This window comes from Pyrus communis, chromosome 17 (assembly GCF_963583255.1).
Source record: "Pyrus communis chromosome 17, drPyrComm1.1, whole genome shotgun sequence".
In the NCBI taxonomy this organism is placed as follows: Eukaryota; Viridiplantae; Streptophyta; class Magnoliopsida; order Rosales; family Rosaceae; genus Pyrus; species Pyrus communis.
Genome location: NC_084819.1, coordinates 335,843 through 363,576, shown reverse-complemented (window position 1 = coordinate 363,576; position 27,734 = coordinate 335,843). Strand labels below are relative to the sequence as shown.

The following is a 27,734-nucleotide window of genomic DNA, read 5'->3' as shown; positions in this document are numbered from 1 at the left end:
ATTTTATCAAGTAGTTTTACTATCACGTGATGGTAAAATTCTTACCATCACCCATAAAACTCTTACCCACACCTAATAATCAAACTCTTACCATCATGCAATCTTTTTCTTAATTGTGCACAGAGTAGCATTAAATTCAAGTTCATTGTTTGCTAAAGACAACAGACCTGTTGGAAAATTTGAAAGGGCAAATTAATAGTGTAAAAAAAAATTAATATTATTTCGATGTTTATGGTGAAATTCAGTTGAGCAAATCATACCGAAATACATCAAGTACAAGTTGAGCAAATCATACCGAAATACATCATTTCACTAGACCAAAAATGATGTTCGAATATCTGATTTTGTTCAGGATTTGTAGCCAGTAGGGTAAGGCTTTTCATAAGCACTTTTCAGTTTAATTTTAGTTGAGAAATCAAACTACTCATCCAACGTACTGAACAAGGTGCTGCGAAGCTCCAAAGAAATTTTGTCAGGTAGCATTGCCACGAAACAACCAAGCTCTTCGAGTGCATGGCAAATGTCTCTGCGTTTTGAGAGCCAAGAACTTGTCCTAGGCTTGAAGCAATCGTCATTGGAGAAATCTACTATTGATAGTTTGAGTATACTGTATATAAAGAGGTTTTGATGCACTATTTCTTATTAATTTCGATTCAATTTCAATTTCGATTTCTACTTCTATTTATATTAAATAATGAAGAATTGAAAAGAAACACAATATAACTGTTTGGAAGGAGAGAACATTAGAGAAGAGAGCGTATATTTTTATTTTTAAATGAGTGTAAAGATTAAAATTACATTTTGAATTGAGTTTAAGAGAATAATTTAGGCAATAAATTTGGGTTTAAGGAATATTAATAGTATAATTAAAAGTAATATGAGTGGAAAATAAATTAGGTGTAAAAAGTGAAGTTATACGGGTTTAAATAAAATTTCTATTTTCCACTTTTTTTTTTTTTTGTTTGTTTTTGGCAACTGCGAAATTTAAATTAACTACGTCACAAAAGTTACGACGTCGTTCTATTCAGGAACTCAAAGAAAAGAAAAATACGGTATATTGCTCATTCTTTCTCTCCCTGCGTAAATTCGGCATTTTCGTTCTTTCCATCCCATCGTCTCTCTCTTCTCTGAATCTCCGTACAACCACATTTTGATTGGGATTACAGTTAGTTTTTTTTTTCTCTTCTGTAATTTGGGATTGAGATGGGGCAGCAATCTCTGATCTACAGCTTCGTCGCTCGAGGCTCTGTGATTCTCGCCGAGTACACAGAGTTCACCGGAAATTTCACCACCATCGCCGCTCAATGCCTCCAGAAGCTTCCTTCCTCCAACAACAAGTTCACCTACAACTGCGATGGCCACACCTTCAATTACCTCGTCGAAAACGGCTTCAGTGAGTCCCCATGCATTCATTTCCTCGTGCATTTTTACGGTCTCCTTCCAATTTATTCGTTATTTGTCAACTTTGATTTATTTATTTTCTTCTGATCTATATCTTTTTCTCTTCGGTTTGTTCGTTGCTGGAATGGGAGGATTATATGAGTTTACGTTTATGAAATTGAAAACGCTGATTAATGTTAATTATTTGTTTGGTTGAACTAAATTGTTGGGTTTGATTATTTCATTACGTGGTTTTTCACGATGCGCAATGCTTTGAAACTTTCGGTGATAATACAGAAAGGCCAATGATTGTGCCGGCACTATGTGAAAAGATATGATTTGATGATTTGAAATGTATTTTTTCTGGTTCCTTAAGGAGGAGATAGTTAAGGATGATTGAGGACTAGTTGATTGGTAATCTCTGTTTAGTTGGATTTGAGATGTCATGAGATTTTACATCTAGTCGTTTATTTTCTCCCTTCTTATATTTCTCAAGCAATCGATAAAGGCGGTTGCTGGTCTCCCTCTGCCTGTACTCATTTGATCAGATCTTATAGAATGAGTGCACGGCAAGGTTGTATGTTGATATTTGCATTCAAGTAATAGGCAAATGTACTCTTTTTTTACTGGTGGTTGCCCTTGGTGGTGGTTGATTATCTATATTTTATATACTAATAACTAGATCGCTAGTAGTATTTGAAGGCTGTCTTTAGTTTGAATTCTTTCAACCCAAAAGAAAATCGTACTCTGTGAAGTTGAATGTTTATGAAGTGGTCCATAATCCCCATACGTATTATTGGATTAGGGTTTTAAACTCTCTTGATTTTGGATACTACAGCCTACTGTGTAGTTGCTGCTGAATCTGCTGGGAGGCAAATTCCAATTGCCTACCTGGAGAGAATCAAGGATGATTTCAACAAAAGATATGGTGGTGGGAAAGCTGCGACTGCTGTTGCCAACGGACTGAACAGAGAGTTTGGGTATTTATTTCGTCAAGTCCTCATTTCTCATGGCAACAAATTTTGTTTTTTTTTCATGAATAATACGCTAACTCTTGTATGGATGTTTTAGACCCAAACTGAAGGACCACATGAAATACTGTGTTGATCACCCTGAAGAGATCAACAAGCTTGCGAAAGTGAAGGCTCAGGTTACTGAGGTCAAGGGTGTTATGATGGAAAATATTGAGAAGGTAGAGTGAACTGCTGCTGTTTATTTTAGCATGTTTTTGTAACAGTTCTATAAGTAATTTGGAAGTTAAGACCGACACTTTTGCACACTTATTTCTGATTACTAGCGGCCTATTCCTATTATCCTATATGATTTTTAGCAATGGTACACTACCCAAAAGAGGAAGAAAAAAAAAAAAAAAAAAAACCTTTCCAGACGAAACAACTTTGTTGGACCAAGTACGTTTTCGTCGCCCCTAATTTTGCCCGACAACAGTCCGTCAAGCAGAGTTCATCGCGCAAAATCCTTCGCTAAAACATTTGCCGGACAAGTTTTAATTTTTGGTTGGACAAATGATAATTTATGGTAGTAGTATCAATATCTCTCACTAATTTTGTGCATACACCACAATGACTTCAGTGTGTATTTTGGTTATTTTCTCTTGCATTTTTATTTTGATTCCTGAGAAGCATTTGTAAATTGTAATAGGTACAACTCGATTCCTGCGGTTTAGAATACCTTTTCTCACTGAAATGAGAATATACATTCTGACTTTTCTCACTCTAACACCTTTTTATCATTCATATTCCTTTTGCATTCTCATTATAATTAAGTTGGTGAATATGTCATTGATTTTTAGTCGTGAAAATTCATATGTTGTGCAGGTTCTTGATCGCGGTGAGAAGATTGAGCTGTTGGTGGATAAAACTGATAATCTTCGCTCCCAGGTTAGTCCAAGAATCATTACTGCTTCAGCTAGTTTAACTGCTGGAAACCCATGCCCGGTTAGGGTTGGGTGCGGTAAGATGATATGGTTATTTGATTAGACAGACGCTGCAGGGTGCTGCACTTGCTTTCGTTTCTTTATCCAGCATCCCTCATTTTTCGCTTGTTGCAGGCCCAAGATTTCAGAACACAGGGAACAAAAATGAAAAGAAAGATGTGGTTCCAGAACATGAAGATGAAACTGATTGTCGTGGGGATCCTCATTCTCATAGCCCTCATGATATATTTAACCATTTGCCGTGGTTTCAAGTGTACCTAGGTCGCTTTGGAATGTCTCTGGAAACTTTTCAGATGCTCTAAATCTTGGAGTTCTTTACCTTCCTAGGTTATACCCGTCCTCTTTTGCTAGCCATTTTAGGACGGGGGAGGTTTTGTATTTCGCATTGGTTGTATAGTTTATATATATTTACCTTGTCTAGGTAGTTAAATCACTTTATGTTCTCCACCATGTGCAATGGATCCTTAGCATAAGTTATGTAATGGAGGAATACCTGGATGCTTGTAAATCAGCATTCCTTTTGGAATGCTATTGAAATCTATCCCCTTATTTGCTTCCGTATGAATGATGAACACAGTTTTCACCCCTCAATTTAACATTTAAGTTTAATCACCACAACATATCTTATGAAATTAAGAGCTTTTGGTGCTTCATTCACTAACAAAGCACAATGCGGGCGGTATGAGTTTTCGGTGTATGGAGTGATAACAAGAAACCCATTTTTTATTTTTTGTTTTTGGTTTTTATATTTAGTTTTTGTCTTAGAAAATCGATCTTTCCTTTTCACTTAGCAATTTTCTTTTACAGCTTACGGTCATTATCCCATTTTATATTCTATAACACCCAAGAAGTCCTCAATCACTGCTAGGTTTTCGCCATTTTTACTCAAATTTCTTGTCGGCCAAGTTATAAAAGTTACACCTTGCAACCTTGTCTAGATACTTGTGTATTTTGTTTGAGCGTTCATCAACAATTGAGCATCCAAATTTTCAATTAAGTATTGGAGGATTTTGAGGGGGTGAATGGAGAAAACATATGTTCATACATGGGAGTTTTATAATTTTCTAAATTTGTTTACACCAAAAAATCTCATATTTCTAAACCCTACTTGGACATGAATGCTTAATCCTATTTGGAGACATATATCTGTATGAAGATTATAAAGACTCTATGTTCGGTTTCTTCAAGGGCAAGCAACCGAACAGATAATTAAAATTGATTTTGAGTTTAATTTCTAAAAACACCCTACCATTTTACTTGAAATTCAAAAATTATTTTTTAGTTAAAAAAATTGGATTTAATTTTTTTTTTAGTACATTGATATTTTTACACTAAGAAGAGGGGAGTTCGACAAAATCACACAAAATTGGATTAAATTTCAATACTCAAAATCTATTCAAGCAACATGAGTACACAAAAGACATACGTTTCTTCTTCTTTTCTTTTTTTTTTTTTTTTTTTTTACTTTTTTTAAGGGTACTTAGGCCTCCAACCGAAGGGACCAGAGGACTGTTTCCAACTGAGAGCCAGGCCAAAGGACTCGTGGGCCCCACTGGACAAAAAAGGGCCAAAGGGCCAACCGGCCAGCCCAAACCAGCCAGCCAATCAGCACCAGGCTGGGCTAGCATTTAAACACAATGGCTAGTTGACGTCAGTTATCGTTGGATTTGAATTTTTTATTTTTTTTTGGCCAAATTTTTTTTTTTTAAATTCTCATTTTTTCCTATAAATACCTAAGCCATTCCTACACCGTTTCCCACATAATTTTCACCATTTCAATTCTCATAATTTCTTACCTCTTCCAATAATCTTTACTTCAATTTTTTCAATAATTTTCAAATGGCCTCGTCTGCAATGAAAGGTAGGGCTTGGACATGAAAAGAAGATGAAGCTCTTTGCAGGGCTTATAGATGGGTCTTGGAAGTTAGTGTGAGGGGAAGTTCTCAAACAAGTGAAGGTGTTTGGACTCGTGTGTCCAAAAAATACCATGAGTTCTACGAAGGCACCACTCCACTGAATACCCGTAACCACGTGAGTTGTTCTTCAAGATGGAAGAAACATCTTCATCCAAGTTTGAATAAATGATATCAAGCACTGTTAGTAGCCGCAAGTAGAAATGAAAGCGGCGCCAATTACTACGACGAAGCAAGTGTTTTTTCACAATTTATTTTAAATATTTAATTATATTACATTTAATTTCATAAATTAATTTCCTTTACTTTTTGTAATTATATTTTCTAGGTACGCCAAGCGGAGGAATTGTATATGGAGGGCAGCTCGAAACCCTTTAAGTTTCACAGTTTTTGGGAAATTTGTAAAGGGTGGGTGTTATTTGAAGATCCACCTCAACATAGAGTAGGTCTTACGTCGGTGTTCGAAACTTAATCCTTAGCTGTAGATGGGGATGAAGATGGATCTCCTACCATTCAACAAACAAGGGTGGAAAATCCGTCTTCGGGTGAAGGTTCTATACCTAGGGCTATGGAACGAAATAAGGCCTAAAGGTTGAAGGAAAAGGGCAAGGCAAATGATGATTACGTCGTTCAACAGGAAGTGGCGGCCTCATTGCCATTAATGGCGGAACAAAATGCCTTTGTCGCGAAAGAAAAGAACCATAGACATGAAGAACGGGCCAAACAAATACAAGAAAAGATGGATGATAGAAATATGCAAAGGAACACTTCGGATTACAGTTCAATAAGTAAGGCCTATTTTGATTAAAACGACAGTTGTTTACCTCCGACTATACTCTTGCAATGGTGGAAGATGAAGATAATGTTGATTATGGACTTTAAATTTAAGTTGTTGTAGTTTTTAAATTTAAATAATAAATTATGTTTGGCCCTTGGTTGGAGATGATTTTTGTGACAGGGTTAAAACGAGCCCTATGACCATTTGGCTCTTGGTTGGAGATGGTAAGAAATATGACTCTGCATTGTTCATTATAATATTAATTTGTTGAAGGTCTATATGGCTAAAACGAGCCATGTGGCCATCTTTCGGTTGAAGATGACCTTATAATTATATCTTAACAACGTTGAGCTGTTAGTTTGGGACAAGGATTGCTTGCCCTCCCACTTCCGGTGCCCTCCTGTTTGTGTGGTCACGGTTAAGTTACCTCAACATTTTATATTACTATTTAGTTTTGTCTTATTATCTCTATAAAAAAATAATATAAAATGTTGATGTGTTTTAACCGTGATCACACAAAACAGGAGGTTACATGAAGACATTAGACGTGGGAGGGCGGACGATTTTGTCTGTTAGTTTGTGATAGCACTGTTTTCTAGAAGGATAAAATGAATATCCCCATCTTTATCTTCCATTTTACAAGCGGGCACGCATTCCCATATTTTCGCTTTCATATTGCAAAAAAAAAAGCCCACGCCCGTCCAAAGCGCGTACTTTGGAGCAACTTCCTATTTTGTCCGCTTTTTTTCCCCTAATTTTTACACCATGTTATATTAACTCGATAAATAATTTCCAGTTGAAAGACGAAAATGAGCCTAAAATTTGATGGCCAATGTCCATCAAATCGCAATATACTTACTTTATGTATAACCTTTTGAAGACGGTCAATAAGAATGTTTATTTGAATTAAGCAAAATGGACTAATTTCTATAATACTTCTTTCAATGATTGAAACACTAAAAGTGTTTGTGTTACCCAAATTGTCCTTCTCATATTAGACCTACGTCAATCATTAAAGTAAAACTTAAATTTTAGATTTTAAACTTACCTTAACTTACTTCAATTCTTGACAAATATGAATACAGTTATCCTTCGTAAGATACAGAAGGTTAAAATAAGAAAAAAATATATGTAAAATGCAAAGCACGCGCGGAAGGGAAGGGTGGAAGTGAAACACTCGCAGAATACTTGTACGTCACACCTGAAAATTTAACAAAATCTAATAATTGTGAGAAAACCGAATCATCTATGCATTGGCCGAGACAGATCTGAACCGCCCGGGCCGAGGATCGAGGCGGCATTTCTCACTTGTATAAATACCAAACAGACGCTGCCCTTCATTTGCTTGCTTGTCTGACTATCTCACCCAGTTTTCGACCTTCACACCAGACACAAAGACGCAGAAGCACCAAAAATGGAGAAAGCGATCAACAGGCAGCGTGTTCTGCTCGACCACCTCCGCCCTCCCTCCGCCGACTCTTCTTCTTCTCTCTCCGTAAGCCTCTCTCTTTCTCCTCTTCGTCTTCCCCCAAAGATCGATTCATCCTTAATTTGATTTGATTCAACAAAACATATATATATATATATATATAAAAGGTTTGAAATCGATCGAATTCCAGCTCTGTAATTTGATAAAACGGATTTCGGACTCAAATTTCATTCTCCTACAGACTACTGGAATAAATGGCGGTTTATTAATTTTTGGGAGATTTGTTTTGCGTATTTTTGGTATCAGGCATCGGCATGTGCGGCTGGGGACAGCGCCGCATATGCGAGGACAAACGTGTTCGGAGATGATGTGGTGATTGTTGCGTAAGTTCTTTACTTTCCCAAATGATATGATATGATGCTCCTCGATCAGGTTCAATTTTGTATGTGTATCGATTCGTAGAGATTTTTGAGGTGTTTTGGGGTGACAATTCTGAGCATTTTTGGCTTGCAGAGCTTATCGGACTCCGATTTGCAAGGCGAAACGCGGCGGCTTCAAGGATACTCATGCTGATGATCTTCTTGCACCTGTTTTGAAGGTTTGTTATTACCATTATCTTCGGTTTTGCATTCTTGTTTTGTTTCTGGTGAAGTTGGGTAGGAACAAGTATTATTCCATGAACTATTGTTATCTTGAATTGATAGAAAGAATATCTTTTTTCTTACTGGGACGATAATTGCTTTGCTGTAGGCAGTTGTAGAAAAGACCAATGTGAACCCAAGTGAAATTGGAGATATTGTTGTGGGTACAGTGTTGGCTCCAGGATCTCAAAGAGCTAGTGAGTGCAGGATGGCTGCCTTTTATGCTGGCTTCCCAGGTGTGTATTACCCCGAAAGCAAATGTAATGATCCTTAAGTGTGTCAACTGTTTGTTAATCATTACTCGTGCGCATGATGGCTATAATGTACAGAGACTGTGCCAATTAGAACCGTGAACAGACAATGTTCATCTGGGCTTCAGGCCGTTGCTGATGTAGCTGCGTCTATAAGGGCAGGATTTTACGATATTGGTTAGTCTTTTTCGAGGTTTTTCTTTGTAATTGTCCCAGGATCGATTCGCTTCAGACAAGTATCCTTATCTTTAGTTTACCTTTTCTTGGATTATGTCATGCAGGAATTGGGGCTGGGTTGGAATCTATGACTGCAAATCCAATGGCATGGGAAGGATCAGTTAACCCTAAAGTAGCCTCTCTCTCTCTCTCTCTCTCTCTCTCTCTCTCTCATGCACATTCATTTTTGTCCTTTGTTTCCGTTTTAGAAAAATAGTTCCTTGCACAAATGATGTCTTTAACAGGATTGTAAAATTAATAAATTTGCATGATGGTCAGGTGAAGATATTTGAACAAGCCCAGAATTGCCTTCTTCCTATGGGAATCACCTCAGAAAATGTTGCTCATCGATTTGGAGTTTCACGCAAGGAGCAAGATCAGGCTGCAGTAAGTTGAATAAATCTTTCTGTTTGGTGTGTATTGTACTTTGCTTTGTCAATGTTTATTGATTTTTCAAATTACTTGTTTTAGGTTGATTCTCATAGGAAGGCAGCTGCTGCTACTGCTACCGGTAAATTTAAAGACGAAATTATTCCCGTGGCCACCAAGGTAATGTACAGTTTTGGCAGATTTATGTTTGCATCCATTTGTGCAAGGGCATTCATGGTCTTTATGTGGCACTGATTTGAGTGATTACAATAGATTGTCGACCCAAAATCTGGTGAGGAGAAACCTGTTACAATTTCTGTTGATGATGGGATTCGGAACACAACATTGGCAGACCTGGCGAAGTTGAAGCCTGTCTTTAAGAAAGATGGGAGCACCACTGCTGGTACCTTCTGACAAATGATAAATCAATTTATTTAAAAAGTATCAGCATTATTCAATATCATCATTTGGTATACCCTTTTTAGGTAACTCTAGTCAAGTTAGTGATGGTGCTGGAGCTGTTCTCTTGATGAAGAGAAGCGTTGCTGAGCGAAAAGGATTGCCAATTCTGGGTGTATTCAGGTATGCTTCTCGTTGAAGTCGTGCGTCTATTGGACAGTAGGGGCTACCCTTTTTTAATTTAACCTGCAATTTCGGCCTGGTGAAATTAAGATTTGGGGAGTCCAATGTTCCCTTACTTTTTCAACAAGCAGGCTCAGAAGTGTCTATCCTTGTAGGTCTCAGTACCCAGCATATTTTTCTGTACCTATGGGGTTTGCTAGTTTATTTCTATCAGCATGCTTATAGGATTTGCTACTTTATATCTACTAAAGCTCTGAACCTGGGTTTTCAATCGAGCAATTTTTCTGGGATAAACCAAAATGGCACTCGGTTCTACGTTACATAAGTCTGTAATTCACAGGCTCACAGCTAATCAGTTTCTATTCACTTAAAAGCGTATGAATAGGATTTCAGAACTTGAGGGTTGGCATTGAATGGATCTCACTTCCTCTAAAATTAGATTGTAGTTCTGAATAGACTTATTTTGCCTCCCAAGCTAATCTAAATGAGCTGGCACTATTTTGAAAGTTTATAACTTTGCCCTGTTTTTATTCTGCAGGAGTTTTTCTGCTGTTGGTGTGGATCCAGCCATCATGGGTGTTGGCCCAGCTGTTGCAATTCCAGCTGCAGTCAAGGCTGCTGGTTTAGAGCTTGATGATATTGATCTTTTTGAGATAAATGAGGTATTAAATCAGTGTAGAATCTCTGCATCTGATTTTAGGCATTGCAAGTATAAATTAACATAAAAAATGCCCCGCTGTGCAGGCCTTTGCATCCCAATATCTATATTGCCGTAACAAGTTGGGCCTTGATCCAGAGAAGATCAATGTTAATGGAGGTGCACTTGCCATTGGGCATCCACTTGGTGCAACAGGTACATACTTAATATTCCACTTTGTATGGCTCACTGCACTGTTTTACTTTCTTCCAGTATTGTTATAGGTTACTGGATCCTGAAGGGTTTAATTTTTAAATAAAATCCCAATTTTCTCTAGCAACTATTTCTGAAACTGTAATTACCCTTATTCTTACACCAGTAACCAGAGTTTTATTTCAATTAAATGGGAAGCTGCTCCATGCTTAAACCCTATATATTTAGTTTCTACCTCTTCTTTGATCTTGTAGGTTCTGGATTGTTTTCGATTAGATTTCCCTATTGCCTCTCTGTGGTTTTCAGTATAGCGTTCGTATCTGTAAAAGATAAACAGAATGGTTTCAGTTTGCTAACAGATTAAATTGTCTGTTAAATTTGTCCGGAATGGAATTTTGAAGTTTACATATTAATAGATACCAAAATTCATGAATTAAACTGTTTATTAAAATTGTATTTTCAGAATACGAAATCTGAATTTGTTAGCAAAGATCTAATTACTCAAGCAAAAGTTTGTCTGAGTGTACTGAGACCTCATTTGACCATTGCAGGTGCTCGCACTGTTGCCACTTTATTGCATGAGATGAAGCGACGTGGAAAGGATTGCCGCTTTGGAGTGATATCAATGTGCATAGGTAAATGATTCTTCGCCTTCTTTTTTGTGTGCGGGAGCATTGATATTATTGCCCGTTTCAAGTATCAACAACAGATGTTATTTGGAAAATGCAGGCACAGGGATGGGGGCAGCAGCTGTTTTCGAAAGGGGGGACTCTGTCGACGGACTGTGTAATGCGCGCAAAGTTGAATCCCACATTCATCTTTTGTCCAAGGATGCTAGGTAGAAGGAATTATCCATCGAACATCGTCGCGCTCCTATCAATAATGTAGGGTTATAATGATAATTATAATGAAGCGTTGCAATAAGGTTGCTGCATTTTTATATTGGGTTATCTACTCTCATAGGTCATGAGATGCGTACTCTGTCGGGATCTCCTTCCCCTTGGGCTCGATCTGTGCTGTTGTTTATCTTATGTTCAGAGTTTGTCTCTGCAATTCCTCATAATAATGTTTGATATACTGAGATATCATGGTGAAGCAAAATATTCTTATGTATTTAAAATGTGATGGTGAACTCATTCATCCTTTTTATGTTATTATATAATGTCTCAAGTTTGACTTACATGTATAACGAGTTAAATATTGCATTATTTATGGCGGACATAAATAAATTACAAAAATTTGTAACTCAAGTAGATTAGCATGAAATGAAAATATTACATGAAATTATGTCGCTATTGGCACAATAGTGAACGAAAACGTCTCCAAAATATCAATTGGGAGGAAGTGAGAATTTTGCGAGGAAAGGATAACGTGGGATTTTTCGTTCACGGCCTTCCAATTCCATTCCAAAGCAAACAGCAGAGTGATATAGAAGTAGGAGCCGAAAGGTGAAATTTGTTGGAGCATTGAAAAATTGTAAGGCAAATTTGTACATTGACGGCTAACGTGGCGGTTTGCCTGCCCATTTTGCCTTGTTTAAAAGATAAGGCAAATAGGCAAGGCTTTTAATTATATAAGTTTGCTCAATAATTAATTAATTATTTATTTATATAATTCAAGTTGTTGCGGAGTGAAACATTTACTTTTGACTAAAGTAATGGTGGGGCATGATTTGGCTAACCCCTCTCAACGAGGCAAAAAAACCTCCAAGTGTTGTACATATGAATGGTCACGCGTATTTCATTTATTATTTGGTTTGAGTGGATGACTCGTACTGTTATGAACTTGTAAAAAAAAGTGACTTGATAGGTTTATTAGGTTGAAAGGCATGCCTGTAAGACAATCGTTCAAATAAGAGAGAAGAAGACATGGGAAGAGGAGAGGAAAGAAAGACGAAGGGGAATGGAGAAGAAAAATATCAGTTAGCTATATCAAGGCTAGGGAGAAGGAGAAGAAAATAGTGAGAGTTATTTTGTATTCTTATTATTTCAGATAATGAAAGAAAGTGCTATTGCTCCTCCGATGACGTAGAAACAGTTAATAACTCCAATTCTTCCACTGTCAAAGGTGGCTTGATGTCCGCAGTTGATGAGGAAAATAGGATGATGATGGATTTCTTCCCTTGATACACACTAATCTGTCACGAGTAAGAACATGAGTGAGTGAGATACGTTTTCTTCCTCGTCACTCAGTGTTAGTGAATTAGATACGTTTTTCTTCCTTGTCACTGGGTGCTGCTACGAGGTGTGACGTAACTCTTGAAATGAGGTGGTAGTTAGTTGTCAATTCACTAGTGCTTTAATGAGGATTAGTGTTGTTAATCATTCTTTCGGAGGAAAAAGGAATGTGTAGCCGTCGAGCCTCGAGGTGTCTATGTCGTTGTTATCTTCTGTTTGCTTTCGATGGCTACAAGAGAATGTGATGGCATTTGGTAGTAGCGCGAGAAAAAATTATGGTTTCAAACTATGAACTTCGAATATGCTTAAATCAACTGTAATTTTATAACATGAAATTTGAATTTGCAGACACACTTGAGCAAAGGTTTGTAAGAGGCCTCATTTGATCATTGAATTGCACAAGATGAAGCAGCGTGGAGTGGAGGTCAGTGCAGATAATCTACACTAAGCTACGAGAAGGGGGATTCGAACGCAGGACCTTGACTTTTCGTGGCCCGTATTTTCTTCTCTTTTAAAAACTCCACTCGAGTCCAACGTAATAATCCCGTCAAATTCAAATGTTCGTTTGTTAACCCCTTGACACTCTTCTCACTACGCCCCCACTGTCAGTTCTAAGAAATCCATTAAAACGTCTACATGGGACAAATGATGTTCACTGTTGATACGGTGTGTGCCATACAAGCGTCATATGGATGCTATATGTGCCACGTAGACAGTTTTAACTTAATTTGTTAACCAACTTTGAAATTTTATCCGCTTGTGGCTTGTGGAATTTAACTGCGACGGCGAAGATGTTGCAGAAACTAACATATGGGAAGCGCAGATCGGACAATGCTCGCCAATGCCAAAATACTACGCTTATGCGTACCTTTACCCTATCCAATTCCAAACAATCAGGGCATTCCTAACACAAATGAGCATTGATCCAGTAATGAGGTTGGATTCATACTCATACGCATCGGCACTTATGCTGACAGCACGTTAAATACGAAAAACCAGAGCTAATCAGGCCTGGAAATTAAATTAATCACTCGAGTATCGAGCTACACAGGCATAGTTGAGCTTTCTTTTATGGTATGAGCAGAAGACCAGATGTTACCACCTGAACAAGTTCTTAAGAACATCCTTAAGAAGAAAACCAAAAATGAACCCACGACTGCCTTGACCCCCACAAACATAATTAAGATGCTGTTGTCACAGGCTAACCTGAATGGTGAATCGCGGTGCAACCTAGGTGACGGAACACTTACAAACTGGGCATGAAGTCCTTCTACCGAGCCATGGATCAATGCACTGAATGAAACGGGAAAGAGATGGGAAGAGAGAGAGAGAGAGAGAGAGAAAGCAAGAAGGGAAACCAACAAAAACAAGAGTTAAGATATTCGATGGCTTCATTTGCATAGAGAAAGCTAATTAAACAAGAATTTGGAGTGCTTACATCTTTGTGAAATCTGTGCAAGCAAGGTAGATGGCGTACTGTTTCTCCAATGGTTGGGGTTTCCAGACAAATTGCACAAGTTTCCTCAGAGACATCACTCTGTGCAACAAAGAAACCACAAACAATCACTTCACAGCAGGTAAACATGCAGATACGATGGCTGGGAATATTGCCCGCCACAAGAAGCTCGATAATTGTTCAACTTCTACTCCACCTACCTGAACTGTAGATTGTGGCAAATTATTAATTTGATGTGCTGTTGCACCGGCATGCTGATGATTGTTCTCATCAAGTGCCAATAACATCTCGTAGTCATTGCTGAAAAAAAAAATGAAGATGCAAAAGTTAACTGGTATTTGAATTGAGATTTTAAAAATAATTAACCATGCCCAGAATCTTAATGTAAGAAGCCGTTTGATAAAAGAAGTATCATTTTAAAGTCTAGCATGATACAAGGCTCAGATGAGAATAAGCAAGACATAAATGGTTAAATAGAAAAAACTCTTACTCATTGAAATCCCTCTGAACTCGAAGCATGCGAGCATTCAGTCCCACATCATTAAAGTCCTCAACAGCCGCCTCTAAAGCTTCTAATACATTAAATGTCTGCATCGAATAGCATAAATTAGTTTAACGGAAAAAAAAAAAAAACAACAGAGGGAGCAGGGGAAGGTGTAGCGATGTGTGGCGGAGGAAGAAAGTTGGGGAGGGGGTTGGGGCGAGTCAAGATGGGGAAGTATGGTGGTGATGGGTTAGAAGAAGGTTGAGGTTGAGTGGCTGCGGAGAGAGTGAAAAATTTTCACACATGGTACCTGCCTGTTATTCAATAACTTTCTGGTATGACTGGTCATTTCATGTGACCCGTACATGCTCCCGTGACGGCTTAAGCTAGTGAAGGGCATTGTTTAGGACAACCTAAAGTTCAGGGGGACATTGATTGTTTCAAAGTTAAAGGGACATTAGAACGAAGACCCAGTTTAAGGGCGCATGACACTTCAAAAAATTCAAAAGAAAAACTCAATCCCTTTAAGGGGAATTTGATCATCAGATCAAAACGAACAAAAGTAGACAATCAGAGGTTCCATTTTCGTCAAGGGATATTTAATCATCAAACACAGCAAGCAAGAAACAGGCAGTAAGGATCCGTTTCATAATATCTTTCTTCTTGGTTCCCAAATAACAAGAATGAGGAGAGTTAGAGATGAGAAAAAGAGAAGTGAGGAAACACGGAAGGGAATAGATAAAACCAGAAACAACAAAACGTTAAAATTGTTTTTAGCCTTATTTATAAACAATTGTGTGTTATTGTTTCTCTTCTCGCCTTTAAATTCTTTCATTTCTCCTTCTTATCTCCTCTCCTCTCTTTTTGATCTTTTTCAAACAGGCTCTAAGAAATAAACGGGATAAAAAGAATTACCATTTCTAGATCCATGTCGGAAGGAAATCGCCGACTTCTACCTCTAGTTGGTACTCTAGACTGGTTGCGAAAGCGAGTCCTCAACTGTGCCATGCTGGAAGAGTCTCGAGCCCGGGTTCCTCTCCTATTGAAATGGTTCTGTAAAGATTCTGGCAGGGGCTGTCTGTTTGAATGCAAGCTTCCTGAGCCTCTCTACATAACATACGAAAAAAAATTAATACAAAATACCGCCACCAAACAGCATAAATCATAGTCATTCATAGAGAAATAAATGTCCATTTTCTAAGGCACAAAAGCATTGGTTTTAAAACAGGAAATTAATAAAAAAAAAGTCAATTAAGTTAAACAACGACATATGGAACCACTTGTCCAATGACCGAATTTCAGAATGCTTGCATGAACAAGAAATAATTTCTTTTTTCAGTTCTAGGGACAGAAGCCCAGGCCTCTGGCACAGCAGAAATGATCTGTTCATCTCTGTGATATGATATCATTCCTACAACCATGTGTATCAGAATAGTTCTAAATAATCATGTGGAAGTCACCATAAATGCACTTATAATTAGTAAACCATGCTATCAACAGACTACAGAGAATACAGAGGCTCACTCACACGATGTGATGAACTGTGACTTCCTCTAGAATAAGTATTTAAAGTATTCTCCTCCTGCTGCTGCAGTGCCCATGCTAGATGTTCATCAACCTGCTACAATGTGAACAGATACAAAATACTTGGTAAAAGACAAGCATCTGAATGTCCACATGCACAAATATACAAACACACAAACACAACCCGGTCCACAACAAAGCACTGACCTCGCCACCTCCAGCAATGGGCACCTCATGGTATAATTGTTCCTGTAGTTCACGAGCCAACATCTCATCAGCTTCTAGTTGTCTTGCCCTTGCATCAAAATCGTCATTCATGGAATTGATACCTTGAGCGACAGAGTGCCCTGCAGCAGGTGACAAGTCATCAACTTCAATAACTCGAGTTGATGCCCCCTGAAACTGAGGTCTCTGGATCCTAGATGACTTTAAACTCTCCGATGCCTCGGATGACCCAAGAAAAACAATATCTGAGTCACCAGACACCGATGAAGAGCATTCAGCATGACTTCCAGAACTTAATCCCCGTTTCTTGTGCCTTTTAATAACTGTCTCTGCTGCATGAGATGGCCCAGCAATCCGGCCTAGCTCAGACACATGCCCTGAAGCTGTTTGAGTTGCATTTAGATCTTCTACAAAACCTTCAGTCCTTTGATTTCCTCGACTCCTGGTATCCCTCCTATCTACCCTATTTTGATGTTGGTTGATAAAGTTTCCAACTCCGTTGGTTCTCCTGGGAAAATGCTCGGTTGAATAAGGCAAGAAATGATCTATTTGCCTTGAACGATTACGTGTAGTTCTCCAGCCACCATTGAAATCGCTACCAAGATCACTGAATCCATTAGCTTCTTTATTATCATTCACAAGACTGCTGCAAAAACAAAATATCATGCCATAAGGTCGCAAGGAATTGGTTAAAACAAACAATAAGCATACGCCAGTAATAACACTGTTGGCAACAACAATCAAGCAGGAAAAAAGAAATTCTTAACATCGTCGGCTGGAGACACATCTGGTTATTTTTGTCGAGTTTCTGCGGTTTTGGCAATCATTGCCCAAAACTATTAAAGGAAGAAAATGATAATGAAATATGGTTTGCCACATCACGAACTTAGAAATTTTATACAAATACATAGACACATATATACATGTTTAGAAAGTTTCAGTTGTAGATCTCGCAATCAAAGCCAATGTACATGCGCGCGCGCACACACACACACATGTAGACAAACACACACACACATATGTAGAATTTAGCTCCAGTGCGGTTAACTGCGCTTTTTCAAAACTAACAAAATAACAGAAGGCCAAGGTTATGACAATCTGAGAAGCAAACCCCTTGTATCACTCTTAAATAGTAAACCAAAATGTAACCACCAGTCAGCAACCCTTTAAATTCTTCAGCCTTCGTTAAACCAGGTATTGAAATATATATCTTACTCATTAAGAAAGTGATAACCAGAACATTTACTTAAAAGAGCATCTAACCAAGAAAATAGCTTTGTAAACAAAATACCTGCCAGATGTACGAATAATTCTTGCATTATTCTCCTTTGGTTCAGAAGAATGAATTATTACACCTTTCCCTTTCCCTTTCACTCTTTCACTATTATTGTCTTCAGAAACTATGTCACTTATGTCTACGACATATGGTGAACCATTGGAATCCACATTCCCTGAATGACTCTGTTCAACATCCTTGGAACTATCGTTAGGCTTTTCAGCTAACTGTTTAGTCCTTGTTGCTATATTATGGGGGGAAATACACCCATTCCGTACCAACCTTTTTTGGCCACTGGCTCTCGGAAGGGTAACAGAATGAAGAGGCACATGATTTTGTTGCCTATGTTGAGGATCAAGGGACGGATCAACTCCTTTGCCAAGAGCCAAAGCTAAACCCAGACCATTAAATGCACTATCATCAATTTTTTCCTTCCCCTTGAGATTATTTCTGGATCCCTCTGAATGACTTGGAATGCAATTTACCAAAGAGCTGCCATCTGATACTACTTGCCCTTTTCTTTTGTCTTCGGCTACAAGGTCGTCTGATTCACCAAGTGGAAAATCCTTTTCAGGTAATTGAGTGTAACCATTCTGTTTGGTTATATCAGAAAAGTAAGTATTTCCTTGGCAAGCAGATGGTTTGGAAGAGATTTTGATTCTCATAGGCTTTCCCTTGTCCACATTATCAGTTCCCGTACAATGTTTGGCTTCATGACTGGAGCTTTTGCTCACTGTAGCTCTCCGGAAAATGGGAGTATTATTGGAAGCAGATGAATTGTCAACATTAGAGTTACTGCAACTCTTACTGTCAAGATTGCTAAGATTTCTCGGAGGACGTATAACTAGTCTTTTACTATGCCCATTATCCCTGATTTTTGGCCCATTGACATATTTTTCATCCACAAGGTTTGGATTACTCAAGTCATGAACAAATGATGAATTACTGACTTTACCAACAGATTCTCTGCCAAGAATGTGTCTCGAAGCTAATCTATCCGGCGTGTCAGGTACCTCCACTACCTGATCGATGTCCATGTCTTCCATAATCTGCACCAAGTTTAAAATAATTAAAAAATCAAATAAGTCAGCAACTGCTACTGGTTCAAGAATTCTTGTCTGTAAATGCTATAAATAAATTGAAAGTACGCATAAAAAAAACATTACTAAGAATCATAGGAAAAAAAAAAATGTTAACCAGCTGCTTGTAGATACATTTTCCGTAAGAAACACAGCATTTGAGCACCTACTAGAACAGAAGTAAAAAATATCGTTTCCCTTTTCCTTTTCTTTATTTTCAATAACTATTAGGAATAGTGGGTGGAGAAGTGCCATTTATATGACAAGTTACGCAGCACAGTATCAACATTTGTCTCTTTATGCAGTACACTACAGATCCAGAATTACATAATGAACACGTTATTGATGGGAATTATTTTAAAAGGACTTAGACAACTGATATTAAACTTGATTGGAAGAGAAGTGTTACTGTAAAATATCAAAGAAGGAAACTACAACAAGACAACAATAGGTAATGGCCCAAGACATAGAACAACGTCGTCATTGAAGATTAAGTGGCAGAAGTGACAGGTTTCATGAATGGAAAAGGTAACTATATTCTCCTGTTAATGGAGAACCGTATGATGCTTGAAAAGAGTCAAAAGACTCATCCTCCTTTTCCAGCAAATGGAAGGGTCAGTTGCTGAATCCAAATTTTCCAAGGTGAGGGCACTACTGTATCAGGCCCCGGTGGTGAATTTTACTCTTCAGATTTAACTTGCCCTGCCATTAGGTACTGCAAATGGAGAGAAGCTGGATCCTATAAATTTGATATCTTTGTAAAAGTTGTGAGAGGCCTCTATGAAGTACGAACTTGAAAATTCAAGATAGTTAAAGTTAGGCAAAGTCAACAGCTCATCAAAAGTAAATTAGGAATGGATTCATGGCCCAGCTTGTAATATTCCATGGTTAGGATCAAACCAACCTTTACCAAGGAATGCAGTTTAATAACTAGGAGAGTTAAAAGTGCCTCCCAATCCCTCTACATGCCTACAATCCCAAAGGGGCTGGCATTAACATGAAAAAGAAGATTCTGCTAAAGGTTCAAAACTTCAAAAAGTGATCAAATCAAAACGTACATGTAATAATGTATTTCTAATCTTGCATATAACAAATCTACATTCTCTATGAGAATGAAATGCTTTATTCATTGTCATACCTGTTTAACCGGTGCCCAATGAAATAGATCATCTAGAGTTAACACACAAGTCTCATTTATACGTAGACATCGAAATTCAGAACAACTGTTAACCAACATCAAAATAACTACTATATACACATTTCATGATACTAGAAATAACAAATTATAAATTAATCATAAATCAATAAAGATGAAAGCAATTAAAACAGTACCAAATTCTATGAAATAAACATAAAGCATTGAACTTTAAGAAAGAAAAATTGATCTAGCCCCAATCAGTTAACAAGGGAGAAAATTAAGAATTAAACAATTATAAAAAAATAAAAGACATAATATTAAAAATAAATCATAATTAATACCTAATTTAACATCAAGTTTCTCAATTTAGATACAAAATTGCAATCAGATGGAAACCAGCCACGACGTGAATTAATGGGAAAAGTAGAAACGAATCAGGCAGAAAGAACTTAAAATTCAGGAGCTGAAAACAAAAATTAAATTAAAACAAAATAAAATAAAAATTAAGAAAAAAAACCTGAATTTTTCGTTGTCGTGGATTCAAATCCGAAAGAGAAGCCCAGATTTTGAAGAGAAGAAGGAAGAGAGGAAGATGGACTCATGCAGTCGTGGCCAATCTCTCTCTCTCTGTTGATTGAATCTCGGTCTCTGTTGGGAGATGAACCGAACCATCAGCCTTCTTTCCCCTGTCCACGGAAAATGGGTCGGGTCGGTTTTAAGGTTCTCTCTTAAACTGTGGGTCGACCTGGCGGGCCTTTTGAGATGCGGAGGCCCAAATATTAGAATGCACTCAATCTTTTAGCCCCGTTTGTTAGGACAGACAATTTCGGATTAGATTAACTTAATGGACTAAGTTGCATTGGCTTAGCTTGGATTGAACATGATAGGAATAATGAATTACTTGGTACAGTGTTGGACTAAACTATATACTAAAATATTTGGGGACAAATTAGTTTTTTTTTTATTTATCATTTTGATTCACTTTTGCCTTTAAAATAAAAAAAATAAAAAAACATTAGGACATGTTTGGAACTCTTGAATCCAACTTTTTAAACTAGCAAACGCTTTTCAAGTTTTACACCTTAGAAACTTGTTTGGTAGAATTATTTTCAAAAAACGAACTTAAGACTAACTTAAAAAAAAATAAAAAAAAAGTTTATTCTTTAAAAACAAAAGTGAGTTTTTAAAGTTTTTAAACTTAAAGCTCACTCCTTTATTTGTTCTCTATCTTCCCTCCCCTCTCACTCCGAATCTCTCACCCTTTTTTCTTTTTTCTCTCTTCTCCTTTTCTCTTTTTTCTTTTTTTCCTCTTCTCCTCTCTCTTATCCACTCTCTTCGTTATTTCTCTTTTTCTCTTCTTTCTTTCTCCTCCTCTTTATATCATCCGATCTTCTCTCTTCTCCTTCTCTGATCCCTCTTTTTTTACTTCCTCCTCTCCCCTCTTTCTTCCTCTCCCGCCTTCTTTTTGGATCTTTTTGTTTTTAAATTTAAGATCCAAAAACAATTTCAAATCTTATACCAAATAAATTTTTGAGAAGTGACGAATTTTTTTTAATAGAATACCAAACAATCTCTTAATTTTCCACTTCACCACTTTCCCTTTGATACTCTCTAGATGAAACTTTCCGTTCGATACTCTCTATATGAAATTTTGGTCAAACTCATCTCTCTTTGTCTCTCCAATTTCTCTCACAAAGCACCCTTACTGTTATCACTTACGCGCGTGCTAATTGACTATTTTATTTTGTATTTAATATTTTTTCTAAAAGGTTAATTATTATTTTGTTATTCAAAAGAATATACCAATGAACTTGTATGAAATGATTACTTGGCTACTCACACACCTCTATTTATGGTCATCTAATCAAATAAATCAAACAGAACATACGGCCAAAATTAAACAAGATGTGTAAAAGGTACGAATTGAGATTAAAAGTTGATTATTAACCAATAAAGTTCTGTTGGAGATAGCAGACAGACAGACAGAAATAAAAACTGAAAAACTAGAGGATAGCTTGAAAAACCTAGAACCAGCAAAATTGGTACGCACAAACATACGACATAAGATAGAAGCGGTACAAAGCCGACTGGACATAATATCCTACAAGAGCCGCCATATGCTACACCCAAGTGCACACATCCTAAGGGGGTTTGCCAATTTGAGCTTGCTACCACACTCTATACCCCGTCTACGGATATTCTTCATCGTTACTCATCAGTCACGCATCCCTTTGAAGCCGGCTGCACATTCTTGATGTACTGCACATAAAGAAGAAGATATATTTCTATTAATATAACAATCATAACACGGGAAGGATGGTTGCAGAACAAGATTCTCAAATACCTTGTACAAAATTCCACGGTTAGCCTTGTATGGCGGTGGATTATGGTTCTTCTTTCGCCTGTCCATCTCTTGATCGGTTAACTGGACATCTAATCTCTTGTTTGCAATATCAACATTGATGATGTCCCCATTCTCAATTAATCCAACAGGACCACCTTCCTGAAAATAATTCACAATGCATTCCATGAGCACTCTTTTTTCTTTTCTTTTTTTCCTTTTCCTTTCTTGTGTGCTTGTTGTAAATAATCTTCATTGCTGTAGCACATTAGTTTTTCATTTTCTTGGTGGAACAGATGACTAATTTTTTATTTTCAAGAACTATTTGACATTAAGTAGCAATCAAAGTACCCAAAGTTTTCATGTAGATTCACTAACATGAAGCTCGCGGAAAAATGCAATCAAAGGAATACACACACAGATAATTGGTTAAGTAGGAGACGCAACCTATCAAGATGTAAAAGCTAAAATCAAATGACATTAATGGAAAGTTAAAAACACCTGTGCTTCAGGACATATGTGGCCAACAACAAATCCATGCGAACCGCCTGAAAACCTACCATCTGTCAATAAAGCAACCTCCTGCAAGACCGGAAAGCAATATCCAATTAAACATCTACTAGGAAACAATAGCTACATACCAACTAAAGCAGTGCAATGTAACTTGAACTTGAAGGGGCCATGCTGGGATTAATTGCTTATAAAACATAATCATTAGCTTTATTTAAAACACTATTAACAAATAGTGTGAAGCAAAATCATTACAGTTGGATAACTAAAGCAAGTACAGCCAGAAAATAGATTTTGAACAGCTGTACCTTTCCCAGTCCTGCGCCCATTATTGCACTGGTTGGTGTTAACATTTCCGGCATGCCTGGTCCTCCCTTTGGCCCCTCTCCTCTAATAACAACTACTTTCCCCTGAAGGACAATAAATACAATACAAGAACTTAGATATTCCTTTTCGATATTCAAATTCAATTTAATTAGTAGAACACAAAGATGCAGAAAGTAATATGCCTAGAATTCAAACAGAAAACCTCACTAAGATTGTCAAGCACTACGGAAATGTTGAATTTTTGTTTTATCAAAGACCAAAATTTTCTATTGGAAGGGTGTGAACAAATTATTTCCAAGACAACTGCAATCATGAAACAATAATCAACCTTAAAACTCATAGGATCCTCTGAGATAGCTGCAATCATTGACTCCTCACCTTCAAAGACAAGTGCAGGACCTGGAGTATTTTTAATAAAGAACTCAGCAGTTAAGGGGATTTTAAATTTAAAAAGAAAAGAAAAACAAATTACTAAACAAATAACAGAAAACAGCACCAGAGAAATATAGCCCCTCTTTTCCTGTAATTTTTGCTACAGAACCCTCTGGTGCAAGATTTCCATATAATATTTGCAGATGGCCTGTTTTCTTGATAGGGTTTCCCAAGGACCTTATTATATCCTGAATGAGTGAGAAGAAAAGGTAAAATTTAAGAATATAAAAGAAAAGCATGAGGCAACCATGTTAATGTTGGTCTTCATTCAAACACACGATTCAACAGAAAACACAGTTAATTTGTGAGAAGAGAGCTATCTTACCTGTCCATTAGCCAAAGGAAGGAAACTTTCTGCATTCTCAGCCACTGTCCTTCCGGTGACTACAGAATAGATGTCCTTATGTTAATGTTATAAGCATTACAACTTAAACTATTAATTCCAAAGATGCAAACAATATGAAGATTCTGAAAATCCATACCAGTCATACAATCCCCGTGTAACAACCCATTCTCCAAAAGGTACCGAATGACCGCTGGTGTTCCTCCAATCTATTAAAGAAAACCATTACCTTGCTTTTCAAGAGAAATAAGTACCAAATGTAGCTATAACTAATAAAACAAATGGCATATACACATAAAATATGCCACCAATTGTTACATTGAGTGCAAGAAAGGATACCTTGTGTACATCCTCCATGACATACTTGCCACTAGGCTTCAGGTCTGCAAGAAATGGAACCTTATCGCTAACCTTCTGGAAATCATCCAGATTTAATTCCAAACCAACAGACCTGCCAAGAGTCTTGTCAGTTGAAATTTTCATGCAAGACAATTTTTAGTATCCTGGAGAATCTGGCTTCTCACCTTGCAATAGCAATCAAGTGCAGAACAGCATTGGTCGACCCCCCTAGTGCCATAACAATAACCATTGCATTATGTAGTGACTTTGGAGTAATAATATCTCGAGGTTTCAAATCCATTTTCAGTAATTCCAAGAGGTATTTCCCAGCCAATCGGCACTCATCCAGTTTCAATGGATCTTCAGCAGGCGTAGAAGAGCTTTTGGAGAAGGTGGGAAAAACAACAAGGGCAAAAATAAAAATTTGATTGCTTACAGAAATTATATTAAATTAAATTCTGTTCCAAAGGCATCTCTACCTGTAAGGAATAGACATTCCCATAGCTTCAATGGCAGAAGCCATCGTATTAGCAGTATACATCCCACCACAAGCTCCAGCCCCAGGGCAAGAGTTAAGGACAACATTCTTTCGTTGCTCATCACTTATGGATCCACTTACATATTCTCCATAACACTACGATATCAGTCAAAAGTATTAAAAAAAATCTATTACGAATAATTTTTGACTTTGCCACATTGAGAACATAGCAATTTATGTTCTGAAGCAGCTTTTTATGTTAAAGGCAAACAGCATTTACATAAGCAATTATCGACAAAAAAAATGAAGATTGGGTTGTCATTCTACGCCATGACTTTGAACCTAAAATCACTAACAGCAAGAATAAGTTCAAAATTTCTACATTCAGGGTAAAGAGGTAGAAAGTACTCTTCATTCAAACAAGTACATATTCTACAGTAACGGTGTAAGGAAGTTTACTTTACACACATCAGCAAGCAGTTGCCAGATCATCCTGTTCTATTCATGGAAACAAAGACATGCTAAACATGCAGTTGAACAAAAAACCGCCCTGAAAGCTCTCCACAGCCCTCCATTCAGGGATGGAGTTTATTATTCAGATAACCAAAAAACATTCCCAACACGGAAGGCTTGCCCTACCATATTTTGTGTGACCATCCCTCTCCAATCAACCTTCATGAATCTTAACATGGATACTAGCAATATTATTAATGAGAACATTGAACAACAGCCATTTGTACCAAATGCAAACAAAACTTAGAATCTAGACATTTTTGGTGATTTAGACGATTAATTGAACTTGCATGCTGCACTACATTACTGGTCTTGGAAACAAGCTTACCAAAATGAAATGCTAAAACCAAAGAAATCAAAAATACTGTGGAAGACACAGAATGTGGCCCTTCATGCATCTAATGGAATAAACGAGAAATTTTCTTCAACATTGTCACATTCACTGACGGCTTCACAAAGGAGATGGAAAGGGAGAAAACGCACACCATTTCTTATACCAAAGAAACAAAATCAAAAAGAAAACAAGACCATATTTACGAAATACAAAAAAAAAAAGTTAACAGGACAGATCTTTATACGCAGAACCAAAAGTAGGCTGCTCTGACATTAGTATTCAAACCTCAAATTAGAGGGCATACCTGAAATGCAGATATTATATCGTAAGTATTGCCTTGGAAGTGCCCTGGCTGCAAGAAAGACAAAAGAAAGATAAATAAAACAAATATTATGACTGATAGCCCGCATATTTTTCTATTGAAAAGAATATAACAACAAGCAGATTAATTTGAGAGCAACTATGATGTAGAATCACACAACATCAATCATCAGATAGTAGTATGGTAAAGAAGTTATAATATATTCCCAGTTATTGTAGGTTAGTGCCACAGACTCCAATAATAGGAGAAATTATTTCGTAGCAACACACACAAAGTACAGATCCAGAAAGTACATAGATTCAGAAATTTAATCCAGAACACAAGCTTAATTTATATACACCTTATGATATTGAGAAAAGAAGAAAATCCTATTTATATGCAAAAAACGTTGACTATGGAGGAAAAACATGCTCAAGTGAATGATACAGCTTTCCCTCATAAACCTGTTATCTCATGCAAGATCAATCCTAAATAAAGATACGGAAAAATCATTGAGAACTTGATCTCGAATCAAATAATATACGAAAAATGGAATGCTAATCATACACGAAACAAGAATTAATACATAACTCGCACTTTCAGTAAATCAATCAAATAGAGAACTCAAACCTTAATAGTTCCACCATAAATCATAATACTTGGTCGGTTGAGCCTTCCCATTGCCATAATTGTACCTGGCATCTGCAAGAAGTGTGAGCAGAAGATGATCTTTTCAGAAAATAAAACTGACAGTACTTGAAAGAATCATGGGACGTTTACGGGTGCCTACTCTTAAGATACAGAGTCTCTAGTGTCCAAAAAGACAATCCTTGCTAATTGAAATCGAAAACATAGCTTTACAAATGCTCTGATACTACTAAGCACAGAACCCACATTTCCATCCACAATACCAATAAGAAATATAGTAAATTTGGAAGAAAAAAAAAAAAAAAAAAAAAAAAAAAAAAAAAAAACTCACATTTTTGTCACAACCAGGAATGGAGATATTGCCGTCGTACCACTGAGCGCCCATAACAGTCTCAATGCTGTCGGCAATCAAGTCTCGAGACTGCAAGCTGTAGCACATTCCTCTGGTGCCCATGGAGATTGCATCGCTGACCCCGACCGTGTTGAACCGGAACCCCACCATGCCGGCCTCTCGGACCCCTTCTTTCACAGCCTCCGAGAGGCCCAGCAAGTGCATATTGCAGGTATTCCCTTCGTACCAGACCGACGATATGCCGATCTGGGGCTTGCTCAAATCCTCCTCGGAGAGCCCCACGCCGTGGAGAATGGCCTGGGACCCACCCTGGGACTTGGGCTCCGTGATGCGAGAGCTATACTTGTTGAGCTTTTGGTGCTGCTTCGGGGCCGTGGCCGGGGGTGAGTCGATGGTGATGGAGGGCGGCGATTGGGCGGCCTCGGAAATGGAGGCTCTGACGGAGAATGGGGGCCGGTGGTGGCGGGGCCCATGAGGTGATGGGGATAGGGACTTGAAGGCGGTGGCGGTGGCGGCGGGGCGTGGAGGTGGAGTGAGGAGATTGGCTTGCATCACGGCTGTGGAGTGTGGAGTGTGGAGTGTGGAGTGTGGAGGTAGGTCTGGGCGTTTGGGTTTAGGAAGGGGATTGGTACCAGGAGTTTTCAAAAAGGGTTTTAAGGAAGAGTTTTTTTATTTTTTTTTGTGCATGCTAATTATTTTATTTATAATTATTAAATGAGTTTGAATTTATTTATTATATAAATGTTAAAATTTAAATTCATTTAATGATGATAAATAGTATAATGAGAATACGTCACATGCCCCATTTAGCAATGCAATAATGGACGAGAGGAAAGCTAATACTGGCCTAACTCTGGCACGTGCGTTCTATGTATCACGTGCGTGGCGTCGGGTAGTAGAGAGTAGAGACGTGGCAGGTTTTTTTACAATTTTATTTTATTGCTATCCCATTCAGAGTGGGTGGGGCGGCCGTGGGAGCATTCACTTTCAAAGTTTCAATTAAATTTTGGAAGATGCTTGCATTGTTTTAGGATAAGCTCAATCCTCCGTCAGCAAATAATACATCTAATCGTAGAAATTTTATAATTTGGACC

At 37.6% G+C, this 27,734-nt stretch overlaps 4 protein-coding genes across 6 annotated transcripts; 2 read left to right on the top strand and 2 right to left on the bottom strand.

Annotated features, from left to right (window-relative positions):
- The first annotated feature begins 1,090 nt into the window (after nt 1-1,090).
- LOC137723640 (putative vesicle-associated membrane protein 726) lies at nt 1,091-3,885 on the top strand. The gene is made up of 5 exons (XM_068462836.1): nt 1,091-1,393; nt 2,219-2,360; nt 2,452-2,572; nt 3,216-3,278; nt 3,449-3,885. The coding sequence occupies exons 1-5, from the start codon at nt 1,204-1,206 to the stop codon at nt 3,593-3,595; spliced, it is 663 nt and encodes a 220-aa protein (XP_068318937.1). The 5' UTR covers nt 1,091-1,203; the 3' UTR covers nt 3,596-3,885.
- A 3,393-nt stretch (nt 3,886-7,278) lies between these two features.
- Nucleotides 7,279-11,543, top strand: LOC137722270 (3-ketoacyl-CoA thiolase 2, peroxisomal). The gene is made up of 14 exons (XM_068461236.1): nt 7,279-7,520; nt 7,761-7,837; nt 7,968-8,052; nt 8,205-8,331; nt 8,425-8,523; nt 8,628-8,695; nt 8,842-8,949; nt 9,034-9,111; nt 9,205-9,334; nt 9,417-9,513; nt 10,052-10,175; nt 10,258-10,366; nt 10,915-10,998; nt 11,093-11,543. The coding sequence occupies exons 1-14, from the start codon at nt 7,440-7,442 to the stop codon at nt 11,203-11,205; spliced, it is 1,380 nt and encodes a 459-aa protein (XP_068317337.1). The 5' UTR covers nt 7,279-7,439; the 3' UTR covers nt 11,206-11,543.
- A 1,983-nt stretch (nt 11,544-13,526) lies between these two features.
- On the bottom strand, nt 13,527-20,400 carry LOC137723444 (uncharacterized). Of its 3 annotated transcripts, none has more exons than XM_068462641.1 (9): nt 20,240-20,400; nt 17,521-18,554; nt 16,212-16,875; nt 16,009-16,101; nt 15,396-15,587; nt 14,487-14,584; nt 14,197-14,296; nt 13,979-14,077; nt 13,527-13,833 (listed from the first exon to the last, which is right to left on the bottom strand). In XM_068462641.1, exons 2-9 carry the CDS (start codon nt 18,549-18,551, stop codon nt 13,771-13,773), a joined length of 2,340 nt encoding a protein of 779 aa, XP_068318742.1. In that variant the 5' UTR covers nt 18,552-18,554; nt 20,240-20,400; the 3' UTR covers nt 13,527-13,770. The 3 variants fall into 3 exon arrangements, with proteins under 3 accessions (XP_068318742.1, XP_068318743.1, XP_068318744.1); XM_068462642.1 differs by having other exon boundaries at nt 16,009-16,098; XM_068462643.1 differs by having other exon boundaries at nt 16,212-16,872.
- A 1,239-nt stretch (nt 20,401-21,639) lies between these two features.
- LOC137722724 (dihydroxy-acid dehydratase, chloroplastic) lies at nt 21,640-27,247 on the bottom strand. The gene is made up of 14 exons (XM_068461796.1): nt 26,620-27,247; nt 26,271-26,342; nt 25,644-25,691; nt 24,494-24,648; nt 24,200-24,394; nt 24,015-24,126; nt 23,815-23,884; nt 23,658-23,716; nt 23,397-23,520; nt 23,229-23,299; nt 22,882-22,983; nt 22,565-22,645; nt 22,067-22,225; nt 21,640-21,981 (listed from the first exon to the last, which is right to left on the bottom strand). Exons 1-14 carry the CDS (start codon nt 27,190-27,192, stop codon nt 21,931-21,933), a joined length of 1,872 nt encoding a protein of 623 aa, XP_068317897.1. The 5' UTR covers nt 27,193-27,247; the 3' UTR covers nt 21,640-21,930.
- Between the last annotated feature and the right edge of the window lie 487 nt (nt 27,248-27,734).

Bases quoted from the DNA above. Each gene is read 5' to 3' on its own strand.
- LOC137723444 (XM_068462641.1), bottom strand. From the start codon at position 18,551: ATGGAAGACATGGACATCGATCAGGTAGTGGAGGTACCTGACACGCCG. The intron at 16,102-16,211 runs GTCAGTGCTTTG...TTCACATTGTAG, and splicing joins CCATTGCTGGAGGTGGCGAG to CAGGTTGATGAACATCTAGC. The intron at 14,585-15,395 runs GTAATTCTTTTT...TATTCGATGCAG, and splicing joins CCGACATGGATCTAGAAATG to ACATTTAATGTATTAGAAGC.
- LOC137723640 (XM_068462836.1), top strand. From the start codon at position 1,204: ATGGGGCAGCAATCTCTGATCTACAGCTTCGTCGCTCGAGGCTCTGTG. The intron at 1,394-2,218 runs GTGAGTCCCCAT...TGGATACTACAG, and splicing joins CCTCGTCGAAAACGGCTTCA to CCTACTGTGTAGTTGCTGCT. The intron at 2,573-3,215 runs GTAGAGTGAACT...TATGTTGTGCAG, and splicing joins TGATGGAAAATATTGAGAAG to GTTCTTGATCGCGGTGAGAA.
- LOC137722270 (XM_068461236.1), top strand. From the start codon at position 7,440: ATGGAGAAAGCGATCAACAGGCAGCGTGTTCTGCTCGACCACCTCCGC. The intron at 8,524-8,627 runs GTTAGTCTTTTT...TATGTCATGCAG, and splicing joins GGCAGGATTTTACGATATTG to GAATTGGGGCTGGGTTGGAA. The intron at 10,999-11,092 runs GTAAATGATTCT...TGGAAAATGCAG, and splicing joins AGTGATATCAATGTGCATAG to GCACAGGGATGGGGGCAGCA.
- LOC137722724 (XM_068461796.1), bottom strand. From the start codon at position 27,192: ATGCAAGCCAATCTCCTCACTCCACCTCCACGCCCCGCCGCCACCGCC. The intron at 23,885-24,014 runs GTATCCTTTCTT...TTTCTTTAATAG, and splicing joins TCATGGAGGATGTACACAAG to ATTGGAGGAACACCAGCGGT. The intron at 22,984-23,228 runs GTTGATTATTGT...ATTGTCCTTCAG, and splicing joins AGGATCCTATGAGTTTTAAG to GGGAAAGTAGTTGTTATTAG.